This window comes from Aquarana catesbeiana, linkage group LG07 (genome assembly GCF_042186555.1).
Source record: "Aquarana catesbeiana isolate 2022-GZ linkage group LG07, ASM4218655v1, whole genome shotgun sequence".
Classification (NCBI taxonomy): domain Eukaryota; kingdom Metazoa; phylum Chordata; class Amphibia; order Anura; family Ranidae; genus Aquarana; species Aquarana catesbeiana.
The window spans coordinates 17,057,856-17,074,432 of NC_133330.1; the positions used below are offsets into that span (position 1 = coordinate 17,057,856).

General features: G+C 50.8%; 1 protein-coding gene across 1 annotated transcript in view; it reads right to left on the reverse strand.

Annotated features, from left to right (window-relative positions):
* APEH (acylaminoacyl-peptide hydrolase) overlaps positions 1–16,577 on the reverse strand; it is a 30,764-nt gene that overhangs the window by 12,494 nt on the left and 1,693 nt on the right. The window contains exons 2-12 of the mRNA XM_073591694.1: positions 12,381–12,510; positions 8,738–8,864; positions 8,573–8,663; positions 7,342–7,417; positions 7,018–7,160; positions 4,719–4,856; positions 4,519–4,610; positions 4,402–4,442; positions 4,110–4,231; positions 2,120–2,180; positions 1,941–2,038 (exon numbers count right to left, since the gene is read on the reverse strand). Coding sequence (XP_073447795.1) covers positions 1,941–2,038; positions 2,120–2,180; positions 4,110–4,231; positions 4,402–4,442; positions 4,519–4,610; positions 4,719–4,856; positions 7,018–7,160; positions 7,342–7,417; positions 8,573–8,663; positions 8,738–8,864; positions 12,381–12,510 — 1,119 coding nt within the window. The remainder of the gene's footprint in view (positions 1–1,940; positions 2,039–2,119; positions 2,181–4,109; positions 4,232–4,401; positions 4,443–4,518; positions 4,611–4,718; positions 4,857–7,017; positions 7,161–7,341; positions 7,418–8,572; positions 8,664–8,737; positions 8,865–12,380; positions 12,511–16,577) is intronic.

Here is a 16,577-nt window from a genome sequence, read left to right on the forward strand (position 1 = left end):
GTTAAAAGCACCCCGCTCCTGCCTGCACAGCGCCGGTAAAGCGCCACTAAGGCTACTTTTAACCTGGGGCACTTTACAGGCACTATATCGCTAAAAGTAGCGCCTGAAAAGCGCCTCTCCCCTCACTCCAGTGTGAAAGCCTGAGTGCTTTCACACTGGAGCGGTGCGCTGGCAGGACACTCAAAAAAGTCTTGCAAGCAGCATCTTTGAGGGTGTATACACTGCTCCTACAGTGCCCCTGCCCAATTAAATCAATGGGTAGCACCGCCGAAGCGCAGCTGCGCTTTTAACCCTTTTTCGGCCGTTAGCGGGGCTTAAAAAAAAAAAAAAAAAAAAAAAGCCGCAAAAGTGACGGTAAAGCGCCGCTAAAAATAGCGGCGTTTTACTGCCAACGCCCGCACACCCCAGTGTGAAAGTGCTCTAAAACAAGCGGAACTTTACCGCTACCGCGGGGCGTCTTCAGTGTGAAAAGGGTCTTAAAGTGATTGTAAAATCTTTTTTTCCTATAAGTCCCCTTTCGCACAGAGGCGCTTTTCAGGTGCTTGAAAAGCGCCTCAGTGTGAAAACCTATTTCCATTAAAATCAATGAATGCTTTCACACTGGGGGCAGTGTGCCGACAGGGCGGTAAAAACAACCCTCTCCATTGAAATGAATGGAAAGCTCTTCAAAAGCGCTCAGTGTTTTACTGGCAGTTTAGAAGCGCCTCAGTGTAAAAAATTTGGCGCCTTTAAGTCTTCCGTAACCCGGAAGCGATCTCATGAGATCGCTTCCGAGTTACTGAAGATGAAGACTTAAAGGCGTCAAATTTAATTAAAAATTACAGCATTCAAAAACCGGAAGTGATGTCATGAGATCACTTCCGGTTTACTGAAGACTTAAAAGGCGTGAAATTTAAAAAAAATGACAGCATTCAAAACAGCCAAACTTGACGTTTTGAAGTGCAAAGGAGGGATTTTGGGTCTTATAGATCCCAGATCCCTCCATAAAGAGAACCCATCACTGCCTATTACTGTCACAAGGGATAATTACATTCCTTGTGATAGCAATAAAAAGGTTTAGAAAAAAAAAAAAAAAAAAAAATTTAAGAGACCGTGTAAAAATAAAGAAAAATTTTAAAGCGCCCCGTCCCTCTGTGTTCACGAGCAGAAGCGAACGCATACGTAAGTTTCGCCCGCAAATGTAAGCGGTGTTCAAACCACACATGTGAGGTATCACCGCGTTCATTAGAGCGAGAGAAATAATTCTAGCACTAGACCTCCTCTGTAACTCTACACTGGTAACCTGTGGAATTTTTTCAAGCGTCGCCTATGGAGATTTTTAAGTACCGTAGTTTGGCGCCATTCCACGAGCGTGCGCAATTTCAAAGCGTGACATGTTAGGTATCTATTTACTTGGCGTAACATCATCTTTTACATTGTACAAGAAATTGGGCTAACTTTACTGTTTTCTTTTTTTTTTTTAAGTTCATAAAAGGGTCTTTTCTTTTTTTTTAAAAAAAAAAGACTGCTGCGCAAATACCGTGCGACGTAAGATATTGCAACGATCGCCATTTTATTCTCTAGGGTCTCTGCTAAAAAAATTATTATTTATATATATATATATATATATATAGATATATATATATATATATATATCTATATATATATATATATAATGTTTGGGCGTTCTAGGTAATTTTTCTACCAAAAAACGGATTTTAACTTGTAAGCAACAAATGTAAGAAAAAGGCTTAGGTATGAAGTGGGTTAAGGTATCATGCCTCTAGGTCACCCATACGCACTACTAAACCTGAGGAGCCAAACTAAGTCTGAAAAGCTGAAATGTGATTTTTAATGATTGGTCCACAACTGATAATCACACACTGCTAGACATACACACAGTTCATAATGCTGAGAAGGGACAGAAAATGGCTGATCACACACTGGACCAGCTACCTTACCTGCTGACTGTGCAGCATTGTATCCACAATGACCCTCCGACTGTCCGCTGACCAGCAGAACGGAGCCAGCAGCCAGGTGTAAAGTCCCTCAAACTTTCCTGCAGAGAGAAAATGGGGGATTAGACCAGACTGGGAATGTCAGGATGGAGGACAATCCAGCCGGCAGCCACCCCACTCACCATCACTGGATCTGGGCACAATGTCCACCACCACAGACGTCACCTTTGTGTACCAATCATACTGGAAGAAATAAGATAAGAAACTAGAATTAGGTTGGCGATATCTCACCATGGTCAGGAAGAGCGCCAGTTAGAAACCAGCCACAGTCCTTTCCTGGTTATCAAGACATGGAGTGTAAACCTTCCATAGGGGACTCAGACGCCTCCGAGAAGAGCGCCAGCCATAAACCAGCCACAGGCCTTTCATTGGTGGTGCCATCAAAGTCCAGTGATTAGTGTGGATTTCCAAACCTCTGAAAGGTTTGTCCTGCTGTCTGTGTCCCCACACTGGAGATTCACACTCACTTCCTCTACTGGTGATCATAATGTCAAGTGAGGGGAAATCCCTAATGGGGGCACCGTTAGATCCTCTGTCCGCTTTTAATAATTGTCAGTGTTCCCATGGGATATCTACTATCACTTCCTGTCCTGATGATTGGGGGGGGTGATATGGACAGAAGTGGTAGGAAACATACAGCAGTAAAAACTCGTATTTCTCCAAAGAAATAATAGTAACTCTTTTTTTATTGCTCTGTATCTTCAAGTCCTGGTGACCCCCATTCTGCTAATTTCTTGTCTTTATGACCCCAATTCATTTTCACAGTGTCTTAGGGATCAAAAGTGGTGGAAATTCTCCCAGAGGAGTCACAAACAATTAAATGCGGACAACCCCCCCCCACTAGTTTGGTCTGGAGTTGGACTATGACTAAGCACCATATCTGGTGTGAAACGCGTCAGAAGCTGTGCAGTTAGTCTGTATTCCTTGTGATGCTTTGATATTAATTCTTAAATAAAAGGTGACCTTTTTAGGAGTGCGGCTATCCAGTGTTCTATTTTTCCTAGTTTGGTCTGGAGTTGGGCTTTACCATTTGCCATGCTCTGCTTTCAACCTGTTCCTGTACAGAGCTCCAGTCATAACCTCACAGTGCCCAACAATTCGCTTTTTATGGTTTCAGTGCTTTCCGGACACTATATTATTAATTACAGGTACTTATATAGCACCATAAATTTACGCAGAGCTTTACATTAGACATGTGCAATTCGTTTTTTGACGACATTCGCCAAATTCGTTAATTTGGAAAAATATTCGAATTAATGAAAACCCATTTAACAAATTTTTCCAAATGTCAAAAATCTGAAAATTCTAAGGAACGTAAATCTGAAAATCTGAAATAACTGACCAATAATAACTATTAAATTATAGGAATTGGAATTTCCTTTCAAATTTGACTGTTAGGGAACGTAAATAATACGTATTTATCTGAGGTTACGCGTTATCCGAAATAATGAATGGAATGTAAAGAATTACTAATAATAATATTTTATTATTTTTTATTATTAATTTGTTACGTTCCATTCATTTAGATGCCGCATTCGTAACTTCGGATAAATTCGTATTGGTTACGTTCACTAACGGACAAAATTTCCAATACCTATAATTTAATAGTTGGTTATTTCGGATTTTCAAATTTTGGGATTTTCTTTCTTATTTTCGAAATAAATTTCGATCATAACGAATGACCCGAAAACCGGAACCCCCCCCCCAAAAATAAATGAAACGAAAACGAATGAATTTTTTGGTAGTGCGCATGTCTACTTTACACACATACACATTATATATATTTCTTATACATTTACATGAGTCCCTGCCCTCAAGGAGCATACAATCTAAGGTCCCTAAACTCACATTCATACATACTAGGGTCAATTTAGACAGGATCCAATTATCCTACCAGTATGTCTTTGGAGTGTGGGAGGAAACTGGAGTACCCGGAGGAAACCCACACAGGCACAGGGAGAACATGCAAACTCCCGGCAGGTAGTGCCGTGGTTGGGATTTGAACCAACGACCCTCCAGTGCTGCTAGGAGGAAGTGCTATATAAAATTTATCATGATTGTATAATGACAGATCTGACAGAGAGCATACATGGACAGAGGAAGATCGGGTACCATGAGCAGCTGGCAGCACTGGAGATGAGGGCCGAACACGTCACACTTCAGATACACAACACGACACTTGTCTGGGCTGAGTCGCGGGGAGAAGACAGCCGAGTTATCTGCAGAGAGAGTCTCTGAAGGAGAGAGAAAGGGAGACACAAGACATTCACAGTCACTCAATAACACCAGAGGGTTTATAGCTCTGACATATACCGCAGTGCTGTACAGAGAACAATGTTATGCAGTACGGAGGACGTTTCACGTCTTGTAGAGGACAGGGATAATAACTGGATCTTTGACTCACCACATTTTCCTCCGGTCAGGTCCACGAAGAACAGAGCCGATCTGGGGGGGGGAGAGATCAGAGTGAGACGACCCAGAATAACACCCTGAATTCCGCCCGACCATGTGAGACTCTTACCTCCTGTTGGCACAGTATTTTAGGCCCACTCTGAAGGGACTGTGCCACCACCCAACAAACACAACACCGGTGTCATCCGGGGACCAGAAGGCCTATAGGGAGAGATGGTGATGAGGACAAGGATTTCATTTTAGTAATGGGGTGGATATAGACAAGGATGCCATTATGGGGTGGAGGTGGAAGATGCAGGGTCCTCTCACCTGTCCGGGTGATACATGTTCCGGGATCCCCTCCAAGACAGAGATATTACCGCTCTCGATGTCTAGCACACACAGCACTGGGGTGCTCTTATTCACTAGGCCCTCGCCCCAATCTTCATGCAGCACAAACTGATCACCCTGCAGGACAGAGAGAAATGTCAATGACAATCACCTGGAGGGCGCATAGCAATCCCGAGAGAAGAGCGACTGACTGTATTAAAAATCTTTTAGTAGGCGAGACTTTTTAACTTTTGAGAACTTCATTTAGCTGTTCAATTTTTGTTTGTTTTTTTAAATTAAAAAACACAGAGTATTTATGTGACACCATCACCCAATCAAGTTCTAACTCATCCAGCAACAGGAAAGGGCGACTCCATTTCTGACCTCATCCTATTCCTAATTGCACTGTCTAATTGGGTGACTATGATGGCAAATGAGGTTTAATGTTGATAAATGTAAAGTTCTGCACTTGGGGGGCTAAGAATATGCATCATACATACTAGGGGGAATACAACTAGGGGGGGGGGGGGTCCGTAGTCTGATAGTCCGTAGTCCAGAGAAGGATCTGGGTGTTCTGGTAGATCATAAGCTCAATAATAACATGCAATGCCAAGCTGAGGTTTCCAAAGCGAGCAAAGTTCTTTCTTGTATTAGGAGAGGTATGGACTCCAGAGAGAGAGATATCATTTTGCCCCCCTGTACAAATCATTAGTAAGACCTCATCTGGAATATGCAGCTGAGTTTTGGGCTCCAGCTCTCTAAAAGGATAATCGGGGAACTGGAGAAAGTGCAGAGAAGGGCAACCAAACTGATAAGAGGCATGGAGGAGCTCAGCTATGAGGAAAGATTAGAGGAACTGAATTTATTCTCTCTTGAGAAGAGGAGATTAAGGGGGGGAATATGATCACCATGTATAAATATATAAGGGGTCCGTATAGTGAACTTGGTGTTGAGTTATCCACTTTACAGTCATCACAGAGGAGAGGGGGGCACTCTTTACGCCTAGAGGAAAAAAGATTTAATCTCCAAATACGGAAAGGTTTCTTCACAGTAAGAGCTGTGAAAATGCGGAATAGACTCCCTCCAGAGGTGGTTCTGGCCAGCTCAGTAGATTGCTTTGAAGAAAGGCCTGGATTCTTTCCTAAATGTACATAATATAATATAACTGGATACTGACATTTATAGGTAATGTTGATACAGAGAAAATCTGAGTGCCTCTCTGGGATCAGGAAGGAATTTTTTCCCCTGCTGGAGCAAATTGGATGATGCTTTGCCGGGGTTTTTCGCCTTCCTCTGGATCAACTGTGGGTATAGGATTGTATAATATTATTTTTTATTTATTTTTATGGTTGAAATAGATGGACTTGTGTCTTTTTTCAACCTGACCAACTATGTAACTATTCCTGCCTCCCAGCAGTGTCCAGGTTTATGACATGATGCCCTAGCTCAGTGATGGAGAACCTTGGCACCCCAGATGTTTTGGAACTACATTTCCCATGATGCTCCACTACACTGCAGAGTGCATGAGCATCATGGGAAATGTAGTTCCAAAACATCTGGGGTGCCAAGGTTCGTCATCACTGTCCTAGCTGATGGTTCTCCTCCTCCGATTGATGACTTGTGTAACATCAGCATGTGCCGACTGAGATTCATCATAGCAACTGAAGCAGTAACGCATTTATCTGAATGCAGTGAAATTCTTTAATGACTGTTTGCTGATCCTTATAGGCCATTCAACTATTATAAGCTTCACTGACCGTTGGCTCTGTGCAGCTAAAGGCAGACAGTGATAATTATAATTATTCATGACATGGATTGAACGCCATTTACATATGTGGGTGCGACGTACATATACGTTCGCTTCTGCATGCAAGCTCGCAGACACGGGGGCCCTTTAAATTTCTTCTTTTTTTTTTTCTTTCCCCTTTTTATACTTCCCTATAATTTTTTTTTATATCACTTTTATTCCTTTTACAAGGAACGTAAACATCCCTTGTATCAGGAATAGGGCATGACAGGTCCTCTTTATGGAGAGATGTGGGGTCTACAAGATCCCACATCTCTCCTCCAGACTGGAAAGCCTGACAATCAAATAACAAAAAAAAAAAACAAAAAAAACACACACACACACACACACACACACACACACACACACACACACACACACACACACACACACACACACACACACACACCCCCTTTGTTTTATTTATTTTTTCATCTATTAGTAGGCAAACCCCTTCCATCTGACTCTGGAAAGGTGAGGTGGAGGATACAATCATTCTGTATAGCTCCTCACCTTAACCACTTTATCAGTGCCATCATCATCATCTTCATCTGCGGCTGAGGCTTCGAAGAACGACTTGGTCTTGGGTCTCTTCTTCTCAGCGATGTACAGCAAATGAGACTCGGAGTGCGACCAGGACAGACAGCCGAACTGCTCTGCAGGGACAGAAGGTAGAACCTAATGAACAAATGGGGGGACAGGTGGAGATAGGACTCAGACAACCCCCTCCCTCAATGTGATGGAATCACAGCGTCTGCCGTCTTATTTCTACACTCAGTTGCTGTAGCGTTTTTGTATGTGAACAGTTCTGGAATAATAACAAATAGTCTCACTCACCATCTTCGTACACCTTCCCGTGTTTGTCCAGTGCTGTCAGGTTGATGCTCTTCCCCTTGCGGTTCTTGTCCCAGACCTGGAGAGAGGATGACTTTATATTGGTATGGATTGGACACACCACAGGGATCCTCCCCTTTTCCCGGAAGTTTGGCATCAATCCCACTACCCACCCACCAGGAACGAAGGGTCCTCTCCCCTTCCCAGCCTTTGTGAGCCAGGCATCCTTCCCCCATTTCCTACCTCCAAGAACCAGGCATCCCATCCACCCTTTCCGCCCTACGGGAGGTCCCTCCACCCTTTCCCGCCCTACGGGAGCCGGGCGGTCCCTCCACCCTTTCCCGCCCTACGGGAGCCGGGCGGTCCCTCCACCCTTTCCCGCCCTACGGGAGCCGGGCGGTCCCTCCACCCTTTCCCGCCCTACGGGAGCCGGGCGGTCCCTCCACCCTTTCCCGCCCTACGGGAGCCGGGCGGTCCCTCCACCCTTTCCCGCCCTACGGGAGCCGGGCGGTCCCTCCACCCTTTCCCGCCCTACGGGAGCCGGGCCTCCTCCCCCTTCACACCCTACGGGAGCCGGGCCTCCTCCCCCTTCACACCCTACGGGGGCCGGGCCTCCTCCCCCTTCACACCCTACGGGGGCCGGGCCTCCTCCCCCTTCACACCCTACGGGGGCCGGGCCTCCTCCCCCTTCACACCCTACGGGGGCCGGGCCTCCTCCCCCTTCACACCCTACGGGGGCCGGGCCTCCTCCCCCTTCACACCCTACGGGGGCCGGGCCTCCTCCCCCTTCACACCCTACGGGGGCCGGGCCTCCTCCCCCTTCACACCCTACGGGGGCCGGGCCTCCTCCCCCTTCACACCCTACGGGGGCCGGGCCTCCTCCCCCTTCACACCCTACAGGAGCCGGGCCTCCTCCCCCTTCACACCCTACGGGAGCCGGGCCTCCTCCCCCTTCACACCCTACGGGAGCCGGGCCTCCTCCCCCTTCACACCCTACGGGAGCCGGGCCTCCTCCCCCTTCACACCCTCCAGGGACTACCTTCCAAGAACAAGGAATCCTCCCTATTCCCACCTCTAGGAACTGGGAAGCTTCTCCCTTCTCATCCTCCAGGACTCCGATGTCCCCCTTCCAGGAACTCCACATCCTCTCCAGGAACCATGCATCCTCCCTCTTCCCACATCAGGGACCGGAAACACTTCCCCCATCCAACCCTCCAGGAATCAGGTGCCCTACCTCCAGGAACTGGGTGTCCTCCCCTTTCTTATTCTTCGTCTCTCGTAGAACGGCTTTCAAAGCTCCAGATGGGGACTCGCTGCTGAGCAGTCTAGGAGAGTAGGAAATGATCAGACTGTGCCCCACATTAAGCAGCAGCATTCTCACAGGTCTATCCATACTTACTCTCCTTTAATCTCACTGCCATTGCCGCATGCCCCGGCATACACCACCGCATTGTTATCATGGAAGATGATATATTGGCGGCAAAACTTCACCTGCTCACTGCGATCCAGATCCCTCTGCGCCCATTCTGAAGGAGACAGAGAGATATGGGGGGGGGGGAAATCATAGAGATGAAATCAGCAGGAGAAGCTACAGAGCAATCATTGTGCCCCAAATCACATGACACAAAGAGTGACTTAATTGCATCGCACAGGCCCGCCTCCCATACCGACCAATCAAATACAAGTTCAAGAAAGTTTGTGCAGATCACACAAACCAGAGCTGCTTTCTGATTGGTTGGTATGTTTGTCAGCCTCTTAATAGTCCCACCCCTTCTCCTATGAATCCTGACAGCCAATCACCCAGATCCTCAAAGCCCGGACAGTGATCAAAGATTGAGGAAAATACATTGCAGTAAATGTGGGATGTAGGGGGCGGGGCTTCAAGGGGATTGGCAGCGGAAACCTGCAGGTTTTAGTATAACATGTAAGTGACACCTGACCGCCGAGACGACCAATCCCCACCCCGTTCCTTAAAGTGTATTTAAATCTCTCCGGCCTCCCCTGCAGTCTTGCACAGTTGTAGCGGCTCCTCTTCTGTCCTGAAATAGCTTCCTCTGATTTCACTGCACACTGTGAGCTTCTCACCATGTGCATTAGAATATGCAGTAAGTCAGATAGAGCCCCGCGTCATTTCCTGGCCGGAGGACTTACACCACCATTTAGCTCTTTCCTCCTTAGCCTGGCTACCCCTGGCCCCGCCCGCTTCATTCACTTGATTTCAAGGCCCCTTTTGCTCTCAGTCAGAAACACCCTGCAAGTCCCAGCTGGACCCATATATACTCCCAGGACTTTTTTGCCCACTTTACACCTGAGCCGGGTGGTTTCCAGACATTTTTTTTTTTTTTTTTAAGCGTTTTTGTAGTTATGCAGAGACAGTTGGCATGCGGAGACAGACAGGGTGCCAAGCACAAAGTGCATAGTGCCCGTCTCTGTACGCTCCATAGTGGAGAGCCATGTTTTCTACAGCTCCTCCCTCCCCGCCTGTCGCTGAGGATGCTTTACAGCTGGGCAGGCTCCTTGCCGCCAGTGACGCGGATAGTGGGCGGAGCCTGATGGGGAAGCTGAAGGACTAGTTCCCCATCAGATCTGCTTTCTGCTTTTGATTGACAACCAATCACAAAAGGTGGCAGTCCTAATGGGGAACTAGTGTCTCAGAATCCACCTTCAGGCTCCGCCCACCCATCTACAAAACTCCTCCTTTGCTGTGCGACGGCGGAGGAGAGAGCTCCCGTCACCCCCACCTTCCAGGCAATGCATCTGCTCTGCTCATAGGTGAAGCAGCCTATTACACTAGGGCAGGGGTCTCAAACTGGCGGCCCTCCAGCTGTTGCAAAACTACAAGTCCCATCATGCCTCTGCCTGTGGGAGTCATACTTGGTAACTGTCAGCCTTGCAATGCCCCATGGGACTTGTAGTTTCGCAACAGCTGGAGGGCCGCCAATTTGAGACCCCTGCATTAGGAGTGTGCACCCCAAAGCTCAAACACACATGACTTTCTCTGCAGCCTCAGATGCACGGGGCAATGAATGAATAGGAAGTGCTCTGTGCTGAGTGGCTTCCTGTTCATTCACAAACTGAATCATAGCAAACACCGTTTACTATGCTTCAGATATGAATGGACACAGCAGGTGTGTTCATTTAGAAAAGAAAGGGTCCCATAAATGACATATTGACTAGCCCTTTCCTCTGCTCTCCATCCTGAAAACAACCCCCACAGCAGCCGAGAGATGAGAAGAGCAGGGAAGCCAGCAGCATTGAGGGGGGGGGGAGCCCGGGCAGTAGGGGGGAGTTGGCACCGCACAGAGTGATGAGGGTGTGCACAGGCACACCTGACACACCCACCACCCCCCCCTCCCGAACACGCTGCTGTCTTGCTAGATGAATTGGCAAACTTGGGTCTCAGACACAATTATAATAGAATTTCCTGGATTTGGTGTCAGTACAGCTCTTCACATGTGGGTGGAGGGGGATGGGAGCCTCGGGGTAGAAACAGATGAATATCTCATAAAATAACAATATAAGCTATAAAAAGACACACCACGGGTTGTGATGACACAATGTGACGGCGGAAAAAAAAAAAAAAAAAAAAAAAAAAAAAAAAGCCTGGTGGGAAGAGCAGGAAGGACCTTCACCTTCATCAACCCCTCCCCCATCATCAGGCCAGAGCCCCCCCCCCCTTCCCCAACACATACATAACCCCCCACCCCCCCAGACACACCTATATCCCCCCCCAATTGCTGTGTACACTCACCGGCCACTTTATTAGGTACACCTGTTCAATTGCTCGGTAACACAAATTGCTAATCAGCCAATCACATGGCAGCAACTCAGTGCATTTAGGCATCTAGATGTGGTGAAGACGACTTGCTGAAACCGAGCATCAGAATGGGGGAAGAAAAGGGGATTGAAGTGACTTTGAACGTGGCATGGTTGTTGGTGGCAGACGGGCCGGTCTGAGTATTTCTATGATTTTCACACACAACCGTCTCTCAGGTTTACAGAGAATGGTGGGAAAGAGAGAAAATATCCAGTGAGCGGCAGTTGTGTGGAGGAAAATGCCTTGTTGATGTCAGAGGAGAATGGGCAGACTGGTTCCAGATGATAGAAAGGCAACAATAACTCAAATAACCTCTCGTTACATCCAAGGTATGCAGAATAACATCTCTGAACCCACAACACATCCAACCTTGAAGCAGATGGGCTACAGCAGCAGAAGACCACACCGGGTGCCACTCCTGTCAGCTAAGAACAGGAAACTGAGGCTACAATTGGCACAGGATCACCAACATTGGACAATAGAAGATTGGAAAAACGTTGCCTGGTCTGATGAGTCTGGATTTCGTCTGCGACATTCAGATGATGGGGTCAGAATTTGGTGCATGGATCCATCCTGCCTTGTATCACCGGTTCAGGCTGGTGGTGGGGGTGTAATGGTGTGGGGGATGGGGTATCACCGGTTCAGGCTGGTGGTGGGGGGTGTAATGGTGTGGGGGATGGGGTATCACCGGTTCAGGCTGGTGGTGGGGGGTGTAATGGTGGGGGGGATATTTTCTTGGCACACTTTGGGCCCTTTAGTACCAATTGAACATGGTTTAATCACCACGGCCTACCTGAGTATTGTTGCTGACCATGTCCATCCCTTTATGACTACAGTGTCCCGATCTTCTGATGGCTCCTTCCAGCAGGATAATGCACCATGTCACAAAGCTCCAGTCATCTCACCACTGGACAATGAGGTCCCTGTCCTCCAATGGCCTCCACACTCACCACATCTTATCCAATAGAGCACCTTTGGGATGTGGTGGAACAGAAGATTGGCATCATGGATGTGCAGCCGACAAATCTGCAGCAACCGCGTGATGCTATCATGTCATTTTGGAGCAAAATCTCTGAGGAACGTTTCCAACACCTTGTTGTATCTATTCCACCAAGAATGAAGGCAAAGGGGGGGGTCCATCCTGGTACTAGCAGGGGGGACCTAATAAAGTGGCCGGGGAGTGTATACCTCCCCTCCAGACACAGCTATATACCCCTGGTCTCACCTGTGTAGATGTTGCTGTATTTGCCCCCATACTGGGTGGTGACCTCGGGCCCTATAGAGACGGCGCTCAGCGATGGGAACTGGCTGAGGTCCCTGTAGAGGGTGGAGATGTCTTTGGGCTTCCTGATGAGCTGAGATAAAATAGAGAAGAAGAAGGTGAGTCCTCAGCACAGAACTGACCCCTCACACACACACAATCCCTACAAAGAGAGAACCCCGTCTGACGTGGAGGAGCTCCAGGAAATGTCTTTACATCCCGGAATGGAGATCAGTACAAGAGGGCGGCTATCATCTCACTTCTCCAGCATTACTCTACCTGAGCAGCAGAGGGCGGAGTCACCCGGGCGTGTCTCCATCGCACGCAGATCGGCCACCACCTGACTCCGGGACGGAGCGTCCAATGGACCGCTGTTCTCCAAACCCCCTAGAGGCAGGAAAACAGGGTGCTAGGGGGCCAGTGCAGGCACAAGGGGAAGGAGAAGTGTATACAGGGGGAGGGAGAGAATGTAAAAGGGGGGGGGGGGGGGGTGAGGGCATATTAAAGAGAGCACTTGGGGATAGGAGAGAGGAAAAAGTATACATGAGGGAAGGAGGGAAAGAATATGGGGGAAGAGGGGCAGAGAGTCCCTGGGGGAGGGGGAAGAAGGGTAGAGAGTCCCTGGGGGAGGGGGAAGAAGGGTAGAGAGTACCTGGGGGGGGGGGGGAGAGGGATAGACAGTACCTGGGGGGGGGGAGAGATAGAGAGTCCCTGGGGGAGGGGGAAGAGGGGTAGAGAGTCCCTGGGGGAGGGGGAAGAGGGAAGAAGGGTAGAGAGTCCCTGGAGGAGGGGCAAGAAGAGTAGAGAGTACCTGGGGGAGGGGCAAGAAGAGTAGAGTGTACCGGGGAGGGGGAACAAGGGTAGAGAGTACCTGGGGGAGGGGGAACAAGGGTAGAGAGTACCTGGGGGAGGGGGAACAAGGGTAGAGAGTACCTGGGGGAGGGGGAACAAGGGTAGAGAGTACCTGGGGGAGGGGGAACAAGGGTAGAGAGTACCTGGGGGAGGGGGAACAAGGGTAGAGAGTACCTGGGGGAGGGGGAACAAGGGTAGAGAGTACCTGGGGGAGGGGGAACAAGGGTAGAGAGTACCTGGGGGAGGGGGAACAAGGGTAGAGAGTACCTGGGGGAGGGGGAACAAGGGTAGAGAGTACCTGGGGGAGGGGGAACAAGGGTAGAGAGTACCTGGGGGAGGGGAGAGGGATAGAGAGTACCTGGGGGAGGGGAGAGGGATAGAGAGTACCTGGGGGAGGGGAGAGGGATAGAGAGTACCTGGGGGGTGGGGAGAGGGATAGAGAGTACCTGGGGGGGGGGGGGAGAGGGATAGAGAGTACCTGGGGGGGGAGGGATAGAGAGTCCCTGGGGGAGGGGGAACAAAGGTAGAGGGTACCTGAGGGAGGGGGAACAAAGGTAGAGAGTACCTGGGGGGAGGAGGAACAAAGGTAGAGAGTACCTGGGGGAGGAGGAACAAAGGTAGAGAGTACCTGGGGGAGGGGGAACAAAGGTAGAGAGTACCTGGTGGGGAGAGGGATAGAGAGTACCTGGGGGGGGGGGAGAGGGATAGAGAGTACCTGGGGGGGGGGAGAGGGATAGAGAGTACCTGGGGGGGGAGAGGGATAGAGAGTACCTGGGGGGGGGGGGAGAGGGGTGTGTACAGGGGGAGGGAGAGAATGTAAAAGGGGGGGGGTGAGGGCATATTAAAGAGAGCACTTGGGGATAGGAGAGAGGAAAAAGTATACATGAGGGAAGGAGGGAAAGAATATGGGGGAAGAGGGGCAGAGAGTCCCTGGGGGAGGGGGAAGAAGGGTAGAGAGTCCCTGGGGGAGGGGGAAGAAGGGTAGAGAGTACCTGGGGGGGGGGGGGGAGAGGGATAGACAGTACCTGGGGGGGGAGAGATAGAGAGTCCCTGGGGGAGGGGGAAGAGGGGTAGAGAGTCCCTGGGGGAGGGGGAGAGATAGAGAGTCCCTGGGGGAGGGGGAAGAGGGGTAGAGAGTCCCTGGGGGAGGGGGAAGAGGGAAGAAGGGTAGAGAGTCCCTGGAGGAGGGGCAAGAAGAGTAGAGAGTACCTGGGGGAGGGGCAAGAAGAGTAGAGTGTACCGGGGAGGGGGAACAAGGGTAGAGAGTACCTGGGGGAGGGGGAACAAGGGTAGAGAGTACCTGGGGGAGGGGGAACAAGGGTAGAGAGTACCTGGGGGAGGGGGAACAAGGGTAGAGAGTACCTGGGGGAGGGGGAACAAGGGTAGAGAGTACCTGGGGGAGGGGGAACAAGGGTAGAGAGTACCTGGGGGAGGGGGAACAAGGGTAGAGAGTACCTGGGGGAGGGGGAACAAGGGTAGAGAGTACCTGGGGGAGGGGGAACAAGGGTAGAGAGTACCTGGGGGAGGGGGAACAAGGGTAGAGAGTACCTGGGGGAGGGGGAACAAGGGTAGAGAGTACCTGGGGGAGGGGGAACAAGGGTAGAGAGTACCTGGGGGAGGGGGAACAAGGGTAGAGAGTACCTGGGGGAGGGGGAACAAGGGTAGAGAGTACCTGGGGGAGGGGGAACAAGGGTAGAGAGTACCTGGGGGAGGGGGAACAAGGGTAGAGAGTACCTGGGGGAGGGGGAACAAGGGTAGAGAGTACCTGGGGGAGGGGGAACAAGGGTAGAGAGTACCTGGGGGAGGGGGAACAAGGGTAGAGAGTACCTGGGGGAGGGGGAACAAGGGTAGAGAGTACCTGGGGGAGGGGGAACAAGGGTAGAGAGTACCTGGGGGAGGGGGAACAAGGGTAGAGAGTACCTGGGGGAGGGAAGAGGGATAGAGAGTACCTGGGGGGGGGGAGGGATAGAGAGTACCTGGGGGGGGGGGAAGAAGGGTAGAGAGTCCCTGGGGGAGGGGGAACAAAGGTAGAGAGTACCTGAGGGAGGGGGAACAAAGGTAGAGAGTACCTGGGGGAGGAGGAACAAAGGTAGAGAGTACCTGGGGGAGGAGGAACAAAGGTAGAGAGTACCTGGGGGAGGGGGAACAAGGGTAGAGAGTACCTGGGGGAGGGGGAACAAGGGTAGAGAGTACCTGGGGGAGGGGGAACAAGGGTAGAGAGTACCTGGGGGAGGGGGAACAAGGGTAGAGAGTACCTGGGGGAGGGGGAACAAGGGTAGAGAGTACCTGGGGGAGGGGGAACAAGGGTAGAGAGTACCTGGGGGAGGGGGAACAAGGGTAGAGAGTACCTGGGGGAGGGGGAACAAGGGTAGAGAGTACCTGGGGGAGGGGGAACAAGGGTAGAGAGTACCTGGGGGAGGGGGAACAAGGGTAGAGAGTACCTGGGGGAGGGGGAACAAGGGTAGAGAGTACCTGGGGGAGGGAAGAGGGATAGAGAGTATCGGGGGGGGGGAGGGATAGAGAGTACCTGGGGGGGGGAGGGATAGAGAGTACCGGGGGGGGGGGGGGGAAGAAGGGTAGAGAGTCCCTGGGGGAGGGGGAACAAAGGTAGAGAGTACCTGAGGGAGGGGGAACAAAGGTAGAGAGTACCTGGGGGAGGGGGAACAAAGGTAGAGAGTACCTGGGGGAGGAGGAACAAAGGTAGAGAGTACCTGGGGGAGGGGGAACAAAGGTAGAGAGTACCTGGGGGGGAGAGGGATAGAGAGTACCTGGGGGGGGGGGAGAGGGATAGAGAGTACCTGGGGGGGGGAGAGGGATAGAGAGTACCTGGGGGGGGGGAGAGGGATAGAGAGTACCTGGGGGGGGAGAGAGATAGAGAGTACCTGGGGGGGGAGAGGGATAGAGAGTACCTGGGGGGGGGGAGAGGGATAGAGAGTACCTGGGGGGGGGGGAGAGGGATAGAGAGTACCTGGGGGGGGGGAGAGGGATAGAGAGTACCTGGGGGGGGAGAGGGATAGAGAGTACCTGGGGGGGAGAGGGATAGGGAGTACCTGGGGGGGAGAGGGATAGAGAGTACCTGGGGGGGAGAGGGATAGAGAGTACCTGGGGGGGGAGAGGGATAGAGAGTACCTGGGGGGGGAGAGGGATAAAGAGTACCTGGGGGGGGGAGAGGGATAAAGAGTACCTGGGGGGGGAGAGGGATAGAGAGTACCTGGGGGAGGGGGAAGAAGGGTAGAGAGTCCCTGGGGGAGGGGGAAGAAGGGTAGAGAGTCCCTGGGGGAGGGGGAAGAAGGGTAGAGAGTCCCTGGG